Here is a 22,933-nt window from a genome sequence, read left to right as displayed (position 1 = left end):
GGAACAAACCAACATCATTTCAAACTTAAGGATCGCCTTTAATACCTGGATGAAAATTCTTTACAGTCAATGACTGCCTGAAGTCTGGAACCCATGGACATGACCACATGCTGATTTTCCTCCCTCAAGATGCTTTGCCAGGCCTTTACTGCAGTTGCCTTCAGCTGCTGCTTGTTTGTGGATCTTTCTGCCTTCAGTCTTGTCTTCAGTAAGTGAAATGCATGCTCTCTTGGGTTGAGATCGGGTGACTGACTTGGCCATTGAAGAACATCCCACTTCTTTGCCTTGAGAAACTCTTGGATAGCTTTTGCTGTATGTTTTGGGTCATTATCCATCTGCAATATGAAGCAACACCTCTTTGGACCTCATGTTGGGGGTTCCAGTGAACAGCTACCAAATGCAAATGTAACACTCAGAACCACCTCCAGGCCTTTTATCTGCTTGGTTGGTCCGGGGGCACTCAGGAAACAGGCCACACCTGGCCATGCAGCTGCTTGTCAGCCATTCGTTCCATTACTTATGAGCCACCAACGATGGGGGTGTGTGCCTGCCACTAGCTGTCCTTCCTGAATGGTTAGCGCCCCACTTTTGTCAAACCCCTTGAATGACAGCTGAAAGTCTTGACTTTGCTCCCATCTGGGTGTGTTTCCTTTCAACTTCAATGTGGTGGTGTATAGAGGCCAACTGCCAAAACAGTTATCCTCGTTCCAATATTTCTGGCCCTGACTGTATCTCTCCCCCAATGCTTCCTCAGTGATATGCAAGATTTCTTTTTTTATAGATATCCTAGGGTCAAAGTCACATGGTTTATGGCATTGTTTATAGATATCCTAGGGTCAAAGTCATACAGTTTGTAGGTGTATTCCCCAACTGGTGGAAGGCCTCGCTAATATAATCTTTTCTGTCCATAATAACCAGAGCCCCTTCCAGTATCATCCCTTTGCTTGAGTTGCTCCAAGGCATGTTTTTTTTCTTTAAGTTATGCCAAATATGTCCTTGGTGCTTCTCTCACCGTCTGCGCTGCTGTAAGTACAAGATCCTGCTGTTCCAAGTGCAGCTCCCTGGATTTATGTTGTCCCTTTCAAATCAATCAATAATTGGGATTAGTGTGCAAGCCCTGTGGGTGGGGTCAGTCACTCACCCTTGATTTTGTTGGTTTAAGGGATGGCTGTTTCAACTCTGCAGCACCTGCTCATTCAGGTGCCTCGGGCCTCAAGCCCTTTGACAATTACACAGAAGCTGCACCTGCAAACACCTGTGTGAGTTTGTGCCGGCAAGCTGTGGGGAAAGGTTGCGTGCCTGTGGGAAGACTCACAAAGGGAGAGGAGGCACAGAGAAGGAAATGGGAGCTGATCTCTGCAGATCTTTGTGGTTATTTATTTCATTTCTATGAGCTGAAGCTCTTTGGGTAGTTCACAAAAATTAAAACCAAGGAGCACACAATAAAACAATATAAAATATATAAAACATTAAAACCACAATGTCACCATACAACCACAATTATGAATAACAGGCATACTTCAGGGGTTTTCTCTCTCCTTTCCAAATGCCCAGTTGTTCCAATTAATCTGAGACCAGCAGGTTGAGTGCTGGCAATCTGGATTCAGGGCTCAGCTGTGGGATATATAAAATAATAATTCACCAATAATAGTAATTAATAATATAACAGCTACAACTGAGTGCATATACTGTTTTTTTATTACTGCCCACCTGTTTCTACGTGACTGCAAGCTTGCAGTCCTACACATTCCTGTCTGGGTTGCAAAAATGAGATTTAAATACAACGCACAAACCTTGCAGGATTGAGCATTCATACCGTGCTCGCCCGCCCCCAGCCTTTCCAGTCGTTTGCCACGTTCTCTTCCCTAACATTCCCAACCACAACTGGCCCTTGAGCCCTGAGGCCCAGTGCGGCGTGGACCCGAGAGGGACGGGGCCTTCTCTGTGGCGGCCCCAAGAGGCTAGAGTGGTGGGCGGCTCAGCGGCGCGCCTTCTGCTGGGCGCTCTCGTCGACCGATTCCCAGCACTTCTGTCCGGCTCGCAAGGGTCGAGCCTCAGGCGGGGAAGCCCCGGCGCCGGGAGAGGGCCGCGGAGGCGGAGGCGCGCGAGGGGAGCCGGGCTCAGCTGCCCCGCGGGCCGGCCGGCGGGCGCGCGCCTCCCAGCCCCGCCCCTTCTGGCCCCCCGCCCGCCCGCCCGCCCGCGCGGGGGCTCCCCTGCCTCGGCCGGACGGCCGCCCCCCGCCGCGCGGAGCCCTGCAGCGGGCCGGGCGCGCAGCTGCCCTCGCCAGCCCCGGGGCGCGCGCGGGGAGCGGCGGCGGCGCTGGCCTGGCCGGGGGCGGCACTGCTGCCGCGCGGGGCCTCTGGGCGTGCCCGAGGCGCGCTCCCGCCCGGCGGGGGCTCGCCCGCCGCCGCCCTCCGGCTCGCGGGCGCATCTGGCCGCTCCGCCTCGGCGGAGGAGGCGGCGCTGCCCGGCCGGGACGCGCGCCGGCTCGCCCGCTCGGTGCGCGCCGCTGCCGCTGGCCATGGATGCTGCTCGGCGCCGGCCGCGCGGCCGCCGCCTCTCGCCGGGGCTGCCGCTGCTGCTGCTGGCCGGTGCGTGCGAGGGGGCGGGCGCCGGGGGCGCGCGGCGGGGCGCGGCGGGGGCGGGCGGGCCGGAGCGGGAGGGCCCCCGGGCCGGGCCCCGCCGCCCCCCGCGCGCCCCGGCCCTTCCCCGGCGGCGGGCGCTTGCAGCGTCGCCCGGGGGCCCGCAGCCGCAGCGGGGGCGCCGAGGCCGCTCCTCGCCCTCCCGCCCGCCCGCCCGCCGGCCGGCGTCCCGCGCGCAGCGCGCCGCGGCAGCCCGGGCACGTCTCCCGGCCCCGGGCTGCTGCTCCGCCTTCCGCCGGCCGGGCTGCAGCGCCAGCGAGAGGCGTCTCCTGCCGGGGAGGGGCTCGGTTTGGGGGCGGAAGAAAGAGCCGCGATGGGGAGGACGGAGGACCCGCGCCGCCGCTGCTGCTGCTTTTCTGGGGTCCCCGAAAGCGCGCGCGCGCGCCTCCAGCGCTGCAGGCCCGGCTCCGGCCCTCCGCAGCCCCCGATAACGCGCCCCAATCCGGAACAGGCTGGGCGTTTTGGGCAGACGGCTGGGAGGCTGTCGGGGGTGTGTGTGTGTGTGTGGAAATGGGGTGCCGCTGCGAGGACGACAGCTGGGATTGGGGTGGGGGCAGTTCCCCTGAGCTCCAGGAGGAGCCTGGCAGCCAAGCAGAGATGTCTCAGCCACCAAATATTGTTCTATGCCATTTAGTGCTTTAAGTAATACAGAATTATAATAGTTACTATTATCATCATCGTCATCGTTTCCCTAACTTACTGGTAGGTGTTTTGGTTTTGAAAACATCGGGAGAGTCCAGCTGGATCCGACCAAAGGCCTGTGTAGCCCAGCATCTTATTTCCCACAGTGGCCGAGCAGAAGACCACAAGCCAGGCACAGCGAAAATAGCCCTTGCTGTTTCTCCTCACCATCCTGCCCTTGGAGGTGTCCTGCTTCTGGTGTGGAGGTGTCACTCCTAATTATTGCGGCTAATAAGAACAGGCAAAGGGACCTGCTGGATCAGGCAGAGGTGGTCCATCTCACCCAGCAGGGCCTGCCTGGTGGTGGCCTGTGTGGCTCTTCCTTGGGAAATTTGCTGGGTGCCTTCATGGGGGATTTTTGGAAAATGCCAGTGCTGCTTCTCCCTCCTAGCTTTTGGGACGCAGTGCCATCCCTTCCCAACTGCTTCTCACCTTCTGCTGACTGCTGTTTTGAAGAACATTCATTTTCCAGTTTATCTTTCTCATGGCTTTATTGATCCTTCCTGGCCTCCTGGGGGCCACTTTGAGAATGGGGTACAAAAAAACAGCACACCCAGCTGAATACACCCCTGAATTTCCTTGTGCTTGCAATGAGTTGCTTTAATTAAGAAATTACTGTGACACATTTCTGACACTTGTGAATCTCAGATTTTGATTTTAACAACTTGTGAGGAAATGGATTTTGGGGTTTCAGATTTTTGAGGTGGTCCACCTCGAATGTGCAGATGTGAGCTGCCACAGAGGAGCCAGGCTTTTGCAGGGGAATTTTGAGTTTTGGGGACACAGATCCCACAGGGGAGTAATTTTTTGAGCTGGCATAGTTTGTGGTTGAGAATTCAGACTGGTAATACCTGCAGGGGTGGGAGAAAGATTCATGCCAGTGTTATCTCTGGCTTCATTTATCTCTGTGTGTAAGATACACCAGCGCTCGGGGTCCTTTATTTTCCTGCTGGTCCCTTGAGTAGTTCATTGTCAAATGGGTCCAAACAGCAGTCCGTCCTTTGTTTTAAAAACATCCAAGGGCCTGGGAGGGTAAGGTTCACAGTTTCTTTCAGTGGAGATATTTCCCCTCAAACAAGAAAGCTATTGGAAGCTTGAGTGGCATAAAATGGGTACAAACCATCGCTTCCGACCATGCAAGTTGGGAACGAGGCATGAGAGAGGTGGAGTGTCCCTCCAGTCCTAACCATGCTTTCTTGGGATTCGGCCTCCTGCATTTCCACAGATAATTCCTTGAATGTGACTCTGAAGGAGGGTTGCAGCCTTATTAATAATTCCAGGAACGGAAGTGGAAGATTGGGGCCCTGTGCAGAAAACCACTGTCCATTTTCAAAATCTCTCATGCTGCAGTCACACTGCTGGTTTTATTCCCTAGTGAGCTCAGCTGAGATGGGCTGACTCAGATCTCTCCCACTGCCCATGTGTGACCTAGATGCGTGTGTGTGTTTGCATTTGCATGTGTGTGTTTGCATTTGCGTTCGCAGCAGCCTGCTGGAGAAGAAGCAGCCTTTGTATTTTGGATGCTGACACGGGTTGCCCCCCACAGGCACAGTATTTCTGCTCCAGGCGACCTGTGCCTCGGTGGAAGGATTGTATTTGCATCTCTGACTCTGTGCAGCCACACCACCATCACCCACACTTGGGCTCGTGCAGCCCTGCAAAGAGATATTTCTGCAAAAGTTTATTTACTGTCGCTTGCTCATCTGCTGGAGATGTGAATCGATGATCCTGCCCTAGTTGCCAGGAGGAGGGACCAGAGCGCGTGGGAGTGGCGTTTGTGCCTGCTGTTCTTCAGATCTGGGTTCCCAAGTGGACTCATTTGGTTTAATGAGTCTGTTATGGAATTAAGTGCTTTATTTATTTATTTTTTACTGGCTGGAGGGATTTGATTCTCTGCTGAGCTAGGTTGGGAGGCAGACAGAGCGCTGTATTCCCCCCACCCCAGCATGCATCACACATTTCAGTGCACTAAGATCAGAGTTTCCAGAGGGGTGGTCGTTTTAGTCTGTTGCAGCAAAAACAACACAGAGTCTTGCGGCACCTTAAAGACTAACAAATTCATTCTGGCAGAAGCTTCCGTAGACTGTAGCCCACTTCATCAGATGCATGGAGTATTATGGAGGGTTTCAGGTATATATACAATGCATGTGGTGTTGGTGATCAGGGGGAGAATTTTAAACAGCGAGGTCAGGAAGAAATTAAATGCAGAAAGCACTGACTGAGAAAATGACATTATTAATGTTATTTATTTATTAGATTTGTACACCACCCAACTGGCAAATGCCTTTGGGGCGGGTAACAACAATAAAACCAAGCAACAACAAAATAAGAAAAATTCAACAGTAAGAGCATCAAAATAATACAATATTGAACAACCAAATAAAATAAAATAACAACTGAAACAGTAAATAAAACAACTGAAATATCAAAATATTAAAACATTAGAAATATTTAAATCATTGAGGAGCGAGCAGTAAAACTAATAAGCAAAAGACTAAAGATTAAATGCCTGCTTAAAGGGGAAAGTCTTAACCTGGCATGTAAATGTATGCAATGAAGACACTGGGTAGGAAGGGCTTCCTTGCTTAAGCTGAAGTCTCTTGGTGACATTTTTAGAGATGGGAAATACAGTCAGGATTTAGATGCTGTTCCCCTTCTAGGACAGAGATCTCGAGTAAAAAAAAAAAAAACATTTTGCTTACCCTAACAAGAAACTCACTGCAATTTAGCCCTGCTTGCTGTCTTGGGTCATTCTTGCATCATGGGCTGTGTTTGCACATAATGAAAATCCATAGTTTCTGTTAACCAGGGTTTGTTGCTTTAGCCATGAATTGTCTGGCAGGCAAGCAAAAAAAATCAGCTTGTTTCCCCCTATTTCTGCTTTGTTTCCCTCCCATTTTGACTTCTCTTCAGAGCTGTTTCATTTTCATAGAATCATAGAATAGTAGGGTTGGAAGGGGCCTACAAGGCCTTCAAGTCCAACCCCCTGCTCATTGCAGGAGTCCAAGTCAGAGCATCCCTAACAGATAGATGGCTGTCCAGCCTCATCTTGATGCTTCCAGCATGGGATCACCCACCACTTCCCTGGGTAATTGGTTCCATTGTCATGTTGCTCTAACAGGAAGTTTTTCCTGATGTTCAGCCGGAATCTGGCTTCCTGTAACTTGAGCCCATGATTCCGTGTCCTGCATTCTGGGACGATCAAGAAGAAATCCTGGCCTTCCTCTCTGTGTCAGCCTTTCAAGGACTTGAAGAGCGCTCTCCTATCTCCCCTCAGTCTTCTCAAGGTTAAACATGCCCCTCAGGCTGCTCTTGCTGGGCATCTCCATTTCAGGGTGGAAAGTAGTGCAAACAAGCCAGGGAAAAGCCACAGTTCCGGGTTCAGGCATCGCAACAAGCCATAGTTTAAACCAACCAGACTTCTTAAGCCTACAACAAGCCATGGCTTTTTTCTGTATGGTTTGTAGCTGGTTAACAAGCCATGGTTTGTTTGTGGGGATGGGTTCAGATACAATGACAAGCCAGATTTTCACACACCACACCATGGTGTAGCGTTACGTGTGAACCAGACGACTATGTTTCTCTAGGGGACCAACAGAAAGAACGTGCCGCGCTCTGCTCGCCGCTTGTCTGGATCAGTTGTATTTCAAGAGCTGTGCCTCTAACTGGCAGAAGAGATGCACTGGATGGAGTTTGTCCGTGGCCTTTGTTGCCACAAGTTATTTCTCGTGGGGATGAAACCTCGGTGGGGAAAACCGAATGTGTTTCCCGTCAGTGTTGAATCACAGATGGTTTGTGCTGCTTCAGTGGAATTAATGGATATGCCCTCGATAGCTGTGTTGCTGCATTAATGACCTGTTTTCCAACGTGGCACTCAGTCATTAAAATAATTAAAGTTAGGCTTGAGGTGTTGGAAACCCGATCCCTGAGCTTTTGTTTTTATCTGCCAAATGTCTGCCCTTGGTTCTGCTAACCTCCCTTCCCTTTTCTGCACAGTTCTAAGCAACGGGAGAGAAGTCCATCTCCCACCAGGGCCCTTGTACCGAGTGGAAGGCACAGCTGTTTCCATCCCCTGCACCGTCTCCGAGTATGAGGGACCTACCCTGCAGCAGTTTGAATGGTTTGTGTATCGCCCGTCAGCTCCCGACGTTTCCATTGGCGTGATCAGCACCAAAGACCCCAAGTTCCCTTATGCCATCTTTGGGCCCCGGGTGCAGGCAGGAAACGTGTCCCTCCAGCGGGTCCGGGGTGATGCTGTGGAGCTGCTCATCAAGGAGATCCATATGGAAGACACGGGCACCTACGAGTGCTACACGCCCACCACGGACTCCAAATACCATGGAACCTACAGCAGCAAGGTGGAGCTTAGAGGTATCTCCGCCATCTCGGGACCATAGCCTGGGAATAGCCACGTCGCAGACAAAAATGCATGTTCCTTGCCTGTTTCCGCCCAGGGTCTCCATTTCCCTTCCCTTTCTCTGTTGCCTCCCCCATGTCAAATAATAGATTGTAGGCCCCTTGGGGGTAGAGACCTGTCCTGTACATGCATGCTGCATGGATGGTGTTGCATTAACCATGAATAATAACAGGCAGTATCCTCAAAACCATGGGGTGCGATTGGCGAGCGGTGTGGCGGTCACCTTGGAAGTGCAGGTCCTCGTGACCATCCCCATAGCCATGCCCCCAAGGAGAGCCCAGAAATGCAGGCAGTTGTGTGGATTCATAGGATAGCTATATATGCAGGTGCCTGTTACAGACACCCGGCAGTTCGAGGTTTTCCAGGAGTTTCTTTTCCCAGCACCAGGGAGAAACATCTTATACAACGATAACAAGCCATCTCTCTGTCAGGCCTTTTGTCAGGGTATTGGGTCATAATTGCCCACTGGAGACCAGGCTGTCCCAAAATACTTTGCGTGAGGACAGGAACAATATATTGTTGCTGGGAAAATCCCCCCCCCCCCCCGATTGCAACTAAGCTCAGAGGGAACAGGAAGTCTTGCCGCTGGGTTTCCTGTTAATCCACAAGTCTTGGAGCTTTGACCCCGCAAGCCCTGGGTCCACCACACCATTGGATGTGGCCTTGTAGCAGTGACAAAATGAGCAGGCAGCCTCCGAAGCCAGCCGTGTCTAAGGGCAGAGCTCCGGCAAGTGGATGCGCGGTAGCATGGGCCATTTGGGGTGTCATGCAGGCCCCTCCAGTCTGCATGAAGAGAAGCCCCTTAGCTTGGTGACGGTGACATCTATCGATGTCTGGAAGCAGGGGTGTCATTAGGAGAGGGCACCAGGGCTTGGGCCCCGGATCTTTTGAGCTGTCCTAATAGCCATTTTTAAAACATTTCCTCATTGACTTGCATTGGAAAACAGAAACAGCCATAACTTTTTTTAGTTTGTATGATAAATACATGACATTTGGATACCTGGTAGCCCCCACGGAGCGGATTGAACCTGCCCAATTTCAGGCAGTTAGGTCCAGTGGCTTTTGTGCTATCCATGGGTAAAATTTCCTTTTCTCAAAGACTAAAACAAAAAGTAAAAACTGTCAAGCCACACAGGGCCTAATAAGAAGGTCCTAATAAGAAGGGGTTTAAGGTGACCATTAGGAGGTCACTATCCCTAATCTTTGGTGTAGGTTTTTTCTGAGGTACAAAAAAACCTCTCTCCCCCCTACTTTTCTGCTCTTTCATGCCCACTGTTGGGAGCTTGCTTGCAATGAAATTTTGAAAAGGGAGAAGGGAGGGAAGAAAGAGTTCCATGTGACTCTGGTATTTCATATAGCATCTGATTTTACTGCCCCAAACTGGAACCTTTGGCTTCTGCAGAAGTTTAGTAGCTTCAGTACAGCAAAGGATCCAATCAGCCTCCACAAACTTCTTTCTCCCCCTCCACTTTAATTTCTCCTAGATAGCTGTAGGACTCGAATTTTTCCAGAAGAAAGGTTAAGACTATGTGGCGTCATGATCGAGGAACTGCTGAGCCTTTTAAATAGGTTCTAGAGTTTTTTAAAAAGCTAGAAAAAGCCCTCAGTCACCTCACTTCATAAAGTTAATTTAAGTACTGCAATCCTTACAAACCCCCCACAGCCTCCTAAATTCCTCTGAAGTACCACCTCTTTGAAAGGAGCCACGTGGCTTAGGGAATTCCCTCTACACCCCTCGCCCCCACGCATGCATTTCCATTCACCATTCTTCTTTTCTTCTTCCCTCCCCTATCGTGATCTTTCTTTCTCTTCTTTATTCCTCCCAGAACATATCTTGGGGAATTCATAGAATCATAGAATAGTAGGGCTGGAAGGAGCCTACAAGGCCATCGAGTCCAACCCCCTGCTCAGTGCAGGAAACCAAGTCAGAGCATCCCTGACAGATGGCTGTCCAGCCTCATCTTGAACACCTCCAGTGTGGGAGAGCCCACCACCTCCCTAGGGAATGGTTCCATTTTCGAATTCTTAAAGAGAATTCCCTTCAGCGGGCAAGAGACGTTCTGAACTGTATTTGACTTTATACAAACGGACAAGGGGGTTGGTTTTTCTCCTTCTCCTCACTCAAGCCTTTGAGAAAAGTGGGTTCACATGGCTGCAGAGAAACAAACCTGGGGCTGTTTTGTTTGTCAGTTGCCATTATCCAGCAACAGGAAGGGCTGTAGCTCAGCGACAGAGCACATGTTTGGCATGCAGGAGGTCCCAAGTTCAATCCCCAGCATCTCCAGGCAGGGCTATGAAAGAATCCTGGCTGAAACCCTGGAGAGCCGGTGCTGCCAGTCAGTGTCAATAATACTGCGCTAGATGACTCAATGTAGAGCAGCTTCCTATGTTCCTATGAACAGAAAGCTTCAATAAAAATTGGAGTTTTTGGTTTGTTTTTTAAGTGGAGGGGAGATAAATATTGCTAATTTATGCAATCCTATGTATGCCTACTCAGAAGCCCCATTATGTTTCATGAGGCTTACCCTCAGGAAAGTGTGCATAGGATTCCAGCATAAGTTACTTTTGCAGGGAGGTTTGCACCTTGATGTTCTGCAAGTTTACTCAGAAATAAGTCCCGGGTTGTGATCATGCTTAACGCAGTGCCTACCCAATACTGTCTAATGAACTGACTACCCTTTCAGCTCAGTCCTATGCATGTTTTGTCATTTGTGGGTTTGTTTGTTTTTTGCCTGAACTCTAGCTTCAGTGATGAGGGAAAGGCACTTAGTACATGCTCAGAGTTTCCCCATAACTTAGCCCTAGTTTTGAAAACAGACTCATTGGCTGAATCCTGGTGAAGTCTTGACACAAATAAAGTTATGGGGAGGAAGATACAATGGGAGCTTGTGCATAACAAGGAGGAGATAGAGAAGAGTTGAACAAAACAAGACATCTGTTTTTATGAAGAGTTGCTGGAGGGTGGTAGGATGAGGAGGGATGGTTGCATGGAGGGGAATAGAATTGGTAGGGGGAGAATGTAAGTGCTCAGTGGTGAAAGAAAAGCATTCTGCACATGCTCAAAGGCACTCTATATTTATGAACATAAGAGCCGTGCTGCATCAAACCAAGATCCATCTAGTCCAGCATTCAGTTCACACAGTGGCCAACCGGATGCCCACGGGAAACCCACAAGCAGGACATGGGTGCAATAGCACCTTCCCACCCATGTTCCCCTGCTGCTAACTTTGGTGAAATGTAAATAAATTCTAGTAATTCTAAATTTGCATGCATGTATATCCTTCAGAAACTGTGCAGGTTTCTTGCCTGGGGGACACCTCTAATGACCTGTGCATTTTCATACAAATTTACCCAAAAACTATTGGGGAAGGGGTGAAGGGAAGGGAAAGCAAATCACTCCCTCCCGCAAATTGGAGAACTCCTCTTCCACATGAACTGCGGCACCTATTCTTCTGAGACTTTGCTGGTTTCTTACTTAGGGAGTAGTCCAGGCTGTCTGTAATTTTCAGAACAATGGTTCGCAAAGAAAATAGGGAGATAAGTATGTCCTCTTTTGGAGACCTCAAAATATCAAGGCCACCCTTGCACAAAAGTCCTTGTGGCTATCATTCTGAAATTGGGCAGACATGATCTCCTCTGATGGGGCAATGTATGCTGAATTTTTTATCCAATTCTTCCAAAGAATAAAAATGTTATTGGCAGTTCCCTTCAGAAGAAAATCAGATACAAACCCCGCACCCATTTTTCCGACATTGGGCAGGTGTAATCCGCTTCTAGGGGGCTACTAGGCCTGAAATTACCATCCAGTTCTGACAAAGAGAAAAAAGTTAGTTTTTTTTTCTAATTTCCCATGGTAGTCAACAGGAGGCATAAAGACTCATTTTTCCAAACCTTGACTCAGGTTTGGTGCTGAGCTGAAGTGGTCTGACTACAAATTGGCCCGAGCAGAAGCAGGATGTTTTCCAAACTGCTGAATCGGGGTCTGAGTTGAAGGAAGGGCGGGTCAGTGCACACTTCTTATGTGTGCGTGTATGTATGTAATATTACACACAAGCACATCACATGCACACACACACACACACATGTGAGGTGTGCTTAGACTCAGATATGCAAATGTGTGTTATGGGCCTGTGCCCTGGATCTTTTAAGAGCCTAGCAATGCCCTTGCTGGAAGGAAATGTCCTGGGGGCGATGGGGGATTTTGCTGGGGTTTGCTGCCGGCCCTGCAAGAACAGCAGTGGCAGGAACACTGTGTTTAATATTTCTGGGGGTGTGAATGCAATATGAGCACCATTTGTATATCGGGTCTTGCATTAGGAACATTGGAAAGCCATGGAGGAGAGTCTGCCATCGTGGGCTCAGCACCTCTCTTCTCCACTCTGCTGCCAAGGGATGAGTTAGTCACTCTGTGTATTGTACTTTATCATCTCATGTAAGCTGCCTGGGAGGTGGTTTGGTCAAAAGGTGGGGCATAAGTAGTTAAAACCAGACCTAAAGTTGTGACTTGACTTGGGGCGTTGCGCGGATGGCTGGCTTTGTTTAATGCTGATGTTTGCATGCATTCATCTCCCCCCACCTCCGGTGGATGTGGGGATCCTGTTGAGGTCTCCGACTGCTCCACAGCCTCACCCATTTCGGAAGGCGTTTTGTTCGTTCATTTTATTGTAGTTTAGATCAGTTTGACTGGGTGAGCAACAACGCCATGTAAATCGATAAAAACAATAAGCATTTAAATTGCACACATAAACTTTATCATCAGAAAAGCAATACAACATTGGCAGCGGAGCAAAACCGAAAAATCCATTTGTGCGCTGGAAGACATAAATGCCGACACCAGCTCATAGAGACAACAGTGGGTCAGCACTCTCCCCCCCAATTAATTTGATTGCAGGTTAACAAGCAATCGAAAAGGGTTCTGGAAAGTCTCAGCAAATTGGGTGTCTGTCCTGTGTGACGGAAACAGAGGGGTGTTGCTCTCCCTTCAGCCCCAGCCTGAGCTCTCCTCTCCCCCTGCCTCCGCAGTGATCCCCAACAAGCTCTCTGTGGCTGCTGCTTCCCCCTCACTCGGGAAACCCCCTGTCCGGAGCCGTGGGGCCACCGCTGCTTCCCCACTGCTGCAGATGTCTCTGTGGGAGAGCCAAGACCTCCAGCTGGCGTGTTGGGCGACGAGCGGGACCCAGCAGCACACCCATCTCTCTGTTTCCTTCGGCTTGTCCGCCCCCAGCGATCCGTGGCCCTTGCAGGAGGTGATCGGGATACGGCGGGACTTTGCTGTGGAGGCCGGCGGGCGTTTTGCCGAGCGGCACAGGGCCCGTGAGCTGTTGCTAGCGAAGCTCGGGGACCAGCAGTACCAGATGGTGTTGGGTTGGCTGAGGCCGGAAGACTCCGGGAGGTACCACTGCACTGCAGGGGAATGGATCCAGGATCCTGATGGCAGCTGGCAGAAGGTCGCAGAGAAGCGGCTGGTGCTGGCTCAGGTCACCGTCCAAACCATTGGTGAGTCTTACTCAAGGGGGGGGAGCATTGCCAGAACAGCCCCTCCCACAGCCTTCTGCCTCATCCCTTCACTCTTCAAAATGGCAGACCATGGTCAGCCCATCTCTGCCGAGTGGGACCCTTCCTGGCTGCAGAGACGATGGGCACCTTCCAGAGGAGCCGGTCCGGTCCTGTAACCTCTTGGCATCCCTGGGATTCCCAGCTTTCCCGTTACCGGAGTCAGTGTGGGGCAGTGGTGAGAGTGTCGGACAGGGACTGGGGAGCCCTGGGTTCTTGTCCCCACTCAGCCATGAAGCTCCCTGGGGGACTTCAGGTCAGTCACAGAGTCTCAACCCAGCCTACCTCACAGGGTTGTTGAGAGGATAAAATGGGAGGGGGGAGGAGGACCACGTGTGCTGCCTTGGGCTCCTTGCAAGAGGACAAAAGGTGGGATAGAAATGTAGTGATAACAAGAGCAACAACAATAATTCTGCTCCTCCAGCTATACTCTGCCCCAGAATTAACTCTGCACCCATCAGCCTTCCTGCCCCAACTGCCTTTCTGGTTGTGCTTCCCTTCAGCCCCATAAACCAGGGTGGGGAGCGTGCTGGGCTCCAGGTCCCCTCACCATTGGTGCATTGCCTGGGGCTGATGGGAATGACAGTCTAGCTTCAGGTCTTTGGGCTCATGGTCTGGAGTCTTCCTCAACCAGGCAGCCGTTCCGACAGTCCTGTCCGGCACAGGGAGGCGGCTGAAGAATGCGCAGCGGCTGCGGTGCTGGTTTATGGTGGGGCGCAGAACCTCCGGCCTGGAGACCCAGCCCCACCCCCTGCTCCCTTCCCTGTAGCCACCCACACTTTGGTGGTTTTCTGGCTGTTTCTCCCATCTAACTGGTGGAGCTGCCTCTCTTGAGGTTGCGTGACTGGCAGGAAGAGCTGTCCGCCGAAATCGGCTGGCAGTTTTGGCCCCACTCTTCCGCCTCTGGCCCGCCCACCACTGGAATGTGGCCCCCAAGAACTTCCCTGCAATGGCATTTGGCCCTGGGCTGAAAGAGATTCTTCCCCCCGGCCTCCGGGTGAAAACCCTGTGGGGCCCTCAGTCTCCGCCCTGGTCGCCTTCCACATGAGCTGGCCGTGAAACATGGCTGGTGGGCCTGAGGAGGGCCACCTCCCCTCCCCCTAACTGCGCCCCTCCTGTGCCATCCTGGTCTCCGTCCTCCTTTGCTTTGCTTCCAGCGAGCCAGCTGGCTGTGTTGGCCCACCCGCCCAGCATCCGCGTCCGCTCTGGAGAAGCCCTGGAACTCCTCTGCAATGTCTCCGGGTTCCTGGCCTCTCCGTCGCTGCATGCCACCTACTCAGTGGGCTGGGAGCTGAGCCGGAGAGCTGCCCCGGAGGGACGCCTCGTGGCCGGGTTGGAGGCAGATGGTGCCGTGGTCCTGGGCGAGAGCTACGCCAACCGCCACGTGGGCAAGAGGCACGTGTCCCTGCAGAAGTCGGGCTCCCCTCCAGGCAACTACGTGCTGCGAATCGAATCAGCCCAGCCAGGGGACGCTGGCACCTACCGGTGTGTGGTGCGGGCATTTGTGCGCTCCCCCAGCGCAGAGCTGCGCGAAGTGGCTGTGGGCAGGTCTGGGACTGTGGCGGTGGACATGAAATCGGAAGGTACAGACTCCATTGCAACACTGGCTCTGGGCCCCTCGTGTAGTGTGTGTCTGTGTCCCACTAACAGCAAACCGTGGTTGGTCGGGGCCCCGTGCGAGCGAGGGCACGGCCTCCCTCCTGCTTGCCACTTCTGCTTTGCATCTGGCTTGAAAAACAAGCCGGGCCTGTCCCATTCCTGGGTTGCTTTGTGTGACGTGTGAACCCAGAGCTCTGGGTTGCTGAAAGGGAAACAACCCAGGGTTTTAACCCAGTGACAAACCAGGGACGCAGAGCAGAAGCCAAAAGTTGGGCGGGAGGCAGCTAACTCCTGCGTGGCCCTGACCAACCATAGGTTGATTAACCCGGGATTAGTCGTTATGTGTGAACCGGGTCACTGTGTGCGTGTGAAGGAGAGCAGTAAAGAATCCACACCAACACAATTCGTGGTGTTGGACCAAATAAGCTGATAAACTGAGAGGGTTCACAAAGATTCTGTGTTCAGCGTAGCTGGTGAGCCGTCCAGATGTCTTCCGTACTGGTCAAGGACTCTCTGGAGGTCTTGGTTGACTCCATGGGTGGTGCAAATGCAGCCCCGAGAACCTAGGCCAGCCTCCCCCGACACATCTGGCACCCTCCAGATGTGTGGGGCTGCAATTCCCAGCATCCCCCAGCCAGCTGCGGAGAAGCCTGGTCTCGATAGCCTTTATAATCAAGCACAGCTCTTACACAATCCCATGGAAATTAACCATCGTGTGACTACGTCCAATCAGAAAATAGAGGCAGGACGCTTACAGAATTACAGTTCTAACCAGCGTAGTATTTAGAGGCTTCTGTGGGGCGCAGTCTCCCTTCCAAGTAGAGGTGATGGTGGGCAATCTTGTAGGAGCCCCCCCCCCCCCCCCCGGCAATGGAAAGGGGTTTTAGAGTTCATTGGCATTACTCAGCGGCAGCAGCCGTGTAACTTGTTAAAACAAGAATACATGAACTCTTCGATATTCTGCCTGTTTCTTCTGCTAGAACAAATCGCATGTTTTTGTCCGTGGATCCCTTTAGGGGTCAAATCTTGGCAGAGTTTTAGCTGACCTCAGAACATGCAAGTTAAGTTGATGAACAAGGGAGACGTTACAGGGAGGAGAAACTCCAGCTTGGGGGCGGGGGGACACCATAAATCCAAGAGCGCAGCACCCTTTCTCTCTTGTTGGCCTTCCTTTCAGGGCTGTCCGTCACCCAGTTCGAGAGACCTTAGCCAGTTAATTAAGTGAATGTTGTGGGTGTGGATTGAATTGACCCGTTAGGCCTGCCTGCGTGTGCGGAGGAATGCCGCCATCACCAGGGCCCTCGTCATCAGGTGCTTAGATGTTGCCTCCATACTTTGCAGGAGGAGCCGTCCCAGGAGAGGGGTGTGTGTGAGGGGGCTGCTGCTCTTGAAATGCCCCTTCCGTCTGCAGCCTGACCATGGCCCGGGGGAAGGGGCATGCTGGGTGGCCCCAGGCCCGTCTCTGGGGCCGGGTTGTTTCTCTAGGCACCTCCTCCCCTCTGCTCCCTTCTCCCCACAGCTGTGATCCTGGAGGCCAGCGCGTGGCTGCCCTTCCCCACCATCTACCGCGGGGACGTGGCCGAGGTGCGCTGCAACATCTCGGTGGAGTCGGCGGAGGCGGTCCACTTGGCGCTCAGCTGGTGGGTGGAGCTGCCCAAGCGGGAGGCCGAGCCGCAGGGCGTCGTGTTGGCCAGGGTGAGCCGCGAGGGGGTGGCCGACCTCGGGCGCCGGGCGTCAGGCGGCGCGGTGAGCGTGGACCAGGTCGGGCCGCTGAGCCACCGGCTGCGCCTCCATGGGGTGCAGCCGTCGGACGAGGGGAAGTACCACTGCGCGGTGACAGCCTGGGTGCGCTACCCCGACCTCAGCTGGTACGATGCCGGATCTGCCAAGTCCAACGTCGTCACCGTGTACCCTTACGCGCTGCGTGAGTAGTGCCTCCTGGGGCGGGGGGGGGGGGGGGGCTGACAGATCCTCTTCGCCCTGCCCCCTCCTGTGCTCTCTGCCCAGACTGTTCAGGGTCCCCCTGTCTCCCAGAGACGGAGGCCACGTCACTATTCTTTCGTCAGGCCAGGAACATCGGAAGCTGCCTTAGACGGCGGGGCGGGGGGGTCAGCCTGAGGTTTCACATTCCATCTTGGAGAAGCTCTTGGGGGCTGCATCCCAGTGGTGGGCGGGGCCACAGGCAAAGGGGCGGGACCTGAACCACCCCAAATGCCAGCCTCGTGTGGCTTCCTGCTCTGCCTGCCACCGACAGCGGGCGCATTCGGGGGGGCATCTCTGCCTTTTAGAAAGCTTCGCAGAAGCTGGGACATCTCCCACCGAGTGGCAGTCAGGGGGGAGAGGGTGGGGCCAGGGGTGTGGCCTCGTGGGGAACTCTGCAGAGCCAGATCAGGATCTCCAAAGGGCTGGATTAGGCCCAGGGGCCTAAGGGTCCCCCCCACAGCCTTGGACCGAGAGCGCTTCCAGACAGAAGGCTCCCCGTCCAAAGACATTGTGCAGGTATCCTGTCTTTCCTCCCTTAGCAAATTTGTTTGTGGAAAGAAGAAAGACAGAAAACACGGTGGGAAAACACAGCCGGGGGGGGCGTGTGTTCCAAGAGGAATAGGCACCTGGACCCCCTGTAGATTTCTGTGAATGGGGCAGGGAGGGAGCACAGTAAAAGCCTTGCCTGGCCGCACCCAGGGGTCTCCCTCGGGGAGCTGATGGTCTAAAATGTGGCAGAATCAGCAGAGGGGGAGGCTGGGAAGGGCACGGCGCGTCCTTCCAGAAATGGTTTGAAGCATGGGATGAGCCCCGATTTGGAGCTGGGGTGTCGACTGCGGGACTCCGTCCTCCTCCTCCGGGGCGGCCTCTGTTACCCGGCTGTCTCATGTGCGCCTCTCTTTTGCTCCTCCCCAGCCATGGACACCTTGTTCATCCCGCTCCTAGCAGGTGTCTCCAGCGCCCTGTTTATGGGTGTGACCGTCCTCGTCACGGTCACCTGCTGCTTCATGAAGAGGCTCCGCAAGAGGTGAAGGCTGCCCAGAGGATGGAGGTGAGGCAGGGCATGGTCGTGATCTCACTTTGCCCGGGAACCAGGCATCCTGCATCGCTCTGGGTGAACCTTCGTTCATGTGCACGCTGGGAAACGCGCACGGCCCTTGCAGCCATTAAGCACCTGCTAGAAGTGCCCAGAAATGAGCATGCTGGTTTTATCCAAGGCAGCTAAGATCAGGCCAGAATTTGGCGGAAGCCACCGTGGTTAGTCTCGCAATGCCCGCGAGCCTGGTGGCAGCGACAGGTGGCATGTTGTGCCAGGGGTGGCACTGAGTTGAGAACATCAGAAGAGCCCTGCGGCTGGATCAGACCCGAGGCCTCTCTGGCCCAGCCTCCCGTAGCCCCCAGGGCCAAATCAGATGTCCCCACAGGAAGCCCACCTGTAGGACATGGGGGCAAGAGCCCCCTCCTCCCATGTTCCCCAGTTGCTGGTGTACGCTGGCACGCCGCCTCTGGTACTGGAGGGAGCACAGAGCCATCCGGACTAGGAGCCGCTGAGAGCCTGGTCCATGAATTTGTCTGATCCCCTCTTAAAGCTGCCCAGGTTAGTGCCCACTGAGTATTACGCTGTTAATGTGCCTTGCATTTGTCGGCGTTTTTCCTTTTGAATAGTTGCAAATGCTTGGTTCAGTCTGGCAACATTTGCCTTTTGCTGTTTATGGCAGGACTGGGCACCGGCGTTACTCCTCTAGGCTCTACTTCCTATCACTATCACTATCACTATCACCATTACCATTACATTTATTTGCTTGTTTGTTTATCTTTACTTGAATCCTCCGTGGTCCTCAGACATATGTTGAATTTACAAAACTGAGGATCACAGAACCCTTCGCCTAAGCAGCGTCAAGTGCTCCCAGCGTCACCCTGGGCCTTGCTTACGAAGGGCCTGTTATGGGTTGCATCCCTCTCCTGCCCTTCTGTCACGGAAAACAAGGGGCGCCTGGTGGTGGGCTGGGGCATTCTCCCATCTGGGCCCTGAGGATGTGCAGTCCTGCTTGGCTGCATCTGGAGTGCCTTTCTAGCTGGATGAGGCCCTGGTTCAATCCAGCAAGCCCAACGGTCTTTGGGGTGCCACTCACTGGTCCGCCAGAGATGGGTTAGCAGTTTGAAAATGGGCACAGTGCAAAATAGCTTGTGCTCAGCATGCTGTCAACTCAGGGCAGGGAGAAGGTTTGTTTGCTTAAAATGCTAATCCACAGGTGGGGCCTGAACCCTGCCAAGGATGGAGCCTGTTTCACTGCAGGGAGAATTCCAGAGGCGCTGGCATGGAAAGGCCCTCCTGATGTCCCTGTGCAGGCGACAGGACAGCCAGGAGGCCCCAATCTGTGGATCTCCATGAATGGGCAGGTTGAGATGGGCAAAGGTGCTCCCTCAGGTTGACCCTGGTTGACCTCTCCCCGCCCCGTGTTAGGGCAACGGTGCTCTGTGCTGATTTTTGCAATTACGGCTGAACAACAAATCAGGACTGACTGACTGGATGGAAGGGATTTCGTGCTTGTTTTGACCTCTCTCTCCCTCCCTCCCCTCTCCTCCCTCCCTCCCCCTCCTTTTGCAGGCCCTTCCTCCATCATTTCCCTTTCTACTGCCCTGTTTTATAATTGTCACAGAGTGTGACCTGACTCCTTCCAATTTGTGACCTGACTCCTTCTGAAGTGTGACCTGACTCCTTCCAGCTCCAGAGCTCTTGGAAGGAGCCTCCACTTCTCTTTCAGCCTTTGACCGTGAGCTCTGGGCACATCTGCTGTCTGGGACTCTCCCTAAGCACCGCAACACTCCAGGGTTTTGGAAGAGCGTCTTCTACTCCTGATGACAGGATCGCCTTTCTTGTTCCAGCAGCAGAAGAAGGCTCTCTCTCTCTCTCTTTGTCTCTCTCTCTGACCATCGTGTGTGCTTGTGTATGCATGGGGAGGAGGCCATCCTCTCTCTCTCTCTCTCTCCCACACACACACACACCCCTCTTTTCCAGAGACACACACCTCTCTGTCTCCTCCTTGTTGGCCTTGCTTGTTTTCTGGCATCTTTGTTCACTGCAGAGCCCCGCCCCCCCCCGCCTGCCTGCCTGCCTGCCTGCAGCGGGCTGCATGTTTACAGTGAGACGGAAGGAGGAGTCGCCTTGGGGCTTTCCAGGTGGTCTAATCCACCAGCGACTTCCATTGCCCACCAGCACCAGGTTCCTCAAATAGCAACCAAGCTGGGGTTCTGGTTCTTCTACGAGGAAGCCCAGGAAACGGTCGCCAAATGCACAACTTCGGGAAGCCAGACAGGGAGGCCTCAGGGCTCCACGTCCGCTGTGGGAGGAGTGGGCGTCTTAATTGTGCCAAATGAGCCAGTGTCGGGGACCACGTGCTGCTCCGGCCCACGGGGCGCTCGCAGCCGACGCCATCCGCTGGGACGTCACTGAAGCTCAGTCCTGAGGCGTCTTCGCAACAGGCCTCGTCCCTGTGGCAGCCGCATGCTGGTTTCTGCGCGGCACAGGGGATGGAGCAGGGAGGCCCCACAGAGCGATTCTTCCGCGGGAGCTGGCCGGGCCTGTTTCGTATTTCTGCTGTCGAGGAAGAGCTGGTCTTCTGCACCCTCCCCTCCCGTGCAGGTCATGGCCAGATATCCCCCCCCCCCCCCCCCGGCGAAGGGACACGCAGCTCAGCCTTCCCCAGCTCTGGAGCCCTTCGGACGCCTTGGACGACAACTCCCAGCATTCCTGGCCGTTGGCCAAGGCAGCAAGGGCTGCTGGGAGCTTTAGTCCCAAACAGCTGGAGGGTGTCAGCGTGGGGAAGGCTCCAGGTGCAGCACGGGTTGCTGGCCGGCTCTGGCCAAGGGCCCCCAGGGGGCCAGTGGCAGAGCTGCCTTGGAGAAGCCGTGTTTGTGTAGCGTGTGTGTGGGGGGTGTTTGGGGTGGGGGGGGGCAGTGTTGTTGTTTTTTTTGTCCACACCCCTTGCAGTCTCACAGTTACCTGTTCCTGTGAGAACAGCAGGGGAGGCTGGTGGCTCTGGTGAGAACGGGCCGGTGCATCCTCTGGGTTTCAGTCAGAGCTCTGCGGGCGTTGGGGGAGCTCCGACTGCACCCTGGACTGGATCCCCCACCCCTTTGTCATCGGAGCCCCCAGCCTCCACTGGAGAAGAGCCCCCTACCTCCACCCCACGGGCGACTGCTGCCCCTCCGAACCACCCTCCTCCAGCCTGGCGCCCTCCAGAGACGTTGGACATCCTCTCCGTTGGCCATGCGGGCAGGGGACGATGGGTGTTGCAGTCCAGCGCCAGGGAAGGGCCTCCCGTTCCTTGCCGCGCAGTCTGGAGCAGCTGTCCTGGGAGCTCCAGCTGCAGCCGGGCTGCGGGAGAGGGGCAGCCAAGCAGGCGCGGCGTTGAGCCACGGGGAGGGTCAGCTGTGCTGTTCTGGGGCTGCTTGCACCGAGCAGTTGGGCTGCTCCCCTGTGGCGCTCTGTGGGGGCTGGGCCCCCCCTGCTTGACGAGGGGCCGCGGCCACTTGCAGGCGCTCACGGCTGGGCACGCCATCCCCCCCCCCCTGCATTGGGTGGAGGGGGGAAGGGGCACCGGGGAGCATCTCTGCGAGAAGCAGCTGAAATGGTGCATGTCGTCCTGCGCATATACAGCTATGTAATTTGTGGAGTAATTTTCATGCAATGAAATGCCAATTTAATAAAAATGCAGAAGACCGAGCACCCCCCCCCCCGGCCCTTTTTTGTTGTCTTGATACCTCTGCATTCATCGGCCAGACTACAGGACGGGCAGCAGCAGCAAACATCATCCAAAGCAGGCCGAGGACTCATGGACTCATAGGGTTGGAAGGGGCCTATAAGGCGATAGAGTCCAACCCCCTGCTCAGTGTAGGAAGCCTGATTCCCAGGCAGTTCCCCATCCAAGTACTAACCAGGGCTGACCCTGCTTAGCTTCCGAGATCAGATGGGGAGGTGAAGATAGTTTCTGTTGACTATCTGTCCCGTGGAGTATTTCCCCTGGTAGCTCCCCAAAGAAAAGGACTTGAGACAGAGGATGAAAACGGACCATCTAGGTCAGCCGTCCCCAGCCTGGCGCCTTCCAGCTGTGTTGGACTACGACTCCCAGCTTCCCCAGAGAGAATGGTTTGGGGAAAGGGCCCGGAAGCTGTGTTGTGGAGGCCAGAAGCCCCTGGCTGCAAGGCTGCCCTTTGGAAACAAAACGGGGAGAGAAGGTAATCTGAATGGCTGGCGTTACCGTCACAGCCAGGGAAAGCAGCGTCTCCAGGATTGTGGGCCAAAGGGCCCTCCAAGGAGATCCCCCCCCCCGAATCTTCTTGGGGCTGGAGTTAATGACCATAGTGCTTTGTGAGCCTTTTCAAAACCCTTATTAGGGGATGATGCCTTTCGGAGTCCAACTAGAAATGTGCAAGTTTTTGAGCTCTCCAGATCTCTTAATCAGGCAAAATGTTATGAAAACCGGGGAGAATAGAAGGGCCAGGGTGGGTGTGGGGTGGAGAGCGGTAAAGGCCGATGATGCTGAAGTGGTGACGCCTGCCCGATCAAGGTCTTGAGGTAAAATGGGTGTGTGGGGGGGGTGTTGGCAGATACGCAAATGAAGCTTCAGCGGGTGGGGGTCCGCCTGGGGCTGCCCCTTGCGCTGCTGGGACGCGGCAGCAAGCAAGGGGTTGATTTCGAGAATGCGCGATCCAGCTGTCACCCTGAAGCAGCTCTGCCCTTGGGTGGGCTGCGCAGGGCGGGCTTCTGGCCTGCGCGCCCTGGAGTCCGTGCGGCGCCTCCATGTGGAGCGATAGAACGCGTGATGTGCTAGCCCCTGCACTTGCGTTGCATGGAAGCCCTGCTGCTGCGTGAGCATCCCATGGCTTCTGGGCGGCTGTGTCCGGTCTCGGCCACCGTCCAGGGGCAGCGGAAGAAATAGCGCGACCGGTGGGGCTGGTGATCTGCAGCCCCACCCCAGGCCATTATCCGGGTTTTGTTCAGTTAAGTCTTGTCCAACTCTTCATGGCCCCATGGACTGCAGCACGCCAGGCCTTC

General features: G+C 54.2%; 1 protein-coding gene across 1 annotated transcript; it reads left to right on the top strand.

Annotated features, from left to right (window-relative positions):
- Nucleotides 1–2,377: 2,377 nt before the first annotated feature.
- Nucleotides 2,378–21,602, top strand: IGSF8 (immunoglobulin superfamily member 8). The gene is made up of 7 exons (XM_084824814.1): nt 2,378–2,591; nt 7,320–7,694; nt 12,763–13,236; nt 14,451–14,876; nt 16,412–16,816; nt 17,791–17,926; nt 19,484–21,602. The coding sequence occupies exons 1-6, from the start codon at nt 2,522–2,524 to the stop codon at nt 17,904–17,906; spliced, it is 1,866 nt and encodes a 621-aa protein (XP_084680940.1). The 5' UTR covers nt 2,378–2,521; the 3' UTR covers nt 17,907–17,926; nt 19,484–21,602.
- The last annotated feature ends 1,331 nt before the right edge of the window (nt 21,603–22,933 follow it).

This window comes from Heloderma suspectum, chromosome 17 (assembly GCF_057233095.1).
Source record: "Heloderma suspectum isolate Gila_16-S chromosome 17, 16-S_ref, whole genome shotgun sequence".
NCBI classification, from domain to species: Eukaryota; Metazoa; Chordata; class Lepidosauria; order Squamata; family Helodermatidae; genus Heloderma; species Heloderma suspectum.
This window is presented reverse-complemented; position numbering and strand designations above follow the sequence as displayed.

Bases quoted from the DNA above. Each gene is read 5' to 3' on its own strand.
- IGSF8 (XM_084824814.1), top strand. From the start codon at position 2,522: ATGGATGCTGCTCGGCGCCGGCCGCGCGGCCGCCGCCTCTCGCCGGGG. The intron at 2,592-7,319 runs GTGCGTGCGAGG...TTTTCTGCACAG, and splicing joins GCCGCTGCTGCTGCTGGCCG to TTCTAAGCAACGGGAGAGAA. The intron at 7,695-12,762 runs GTATCTCCGCCA...CTGCCTCCGCAG, and splicing joins CAGCAAGGTGGAGCTTAGAG to TGATCCCCAACAAGCTCTCT.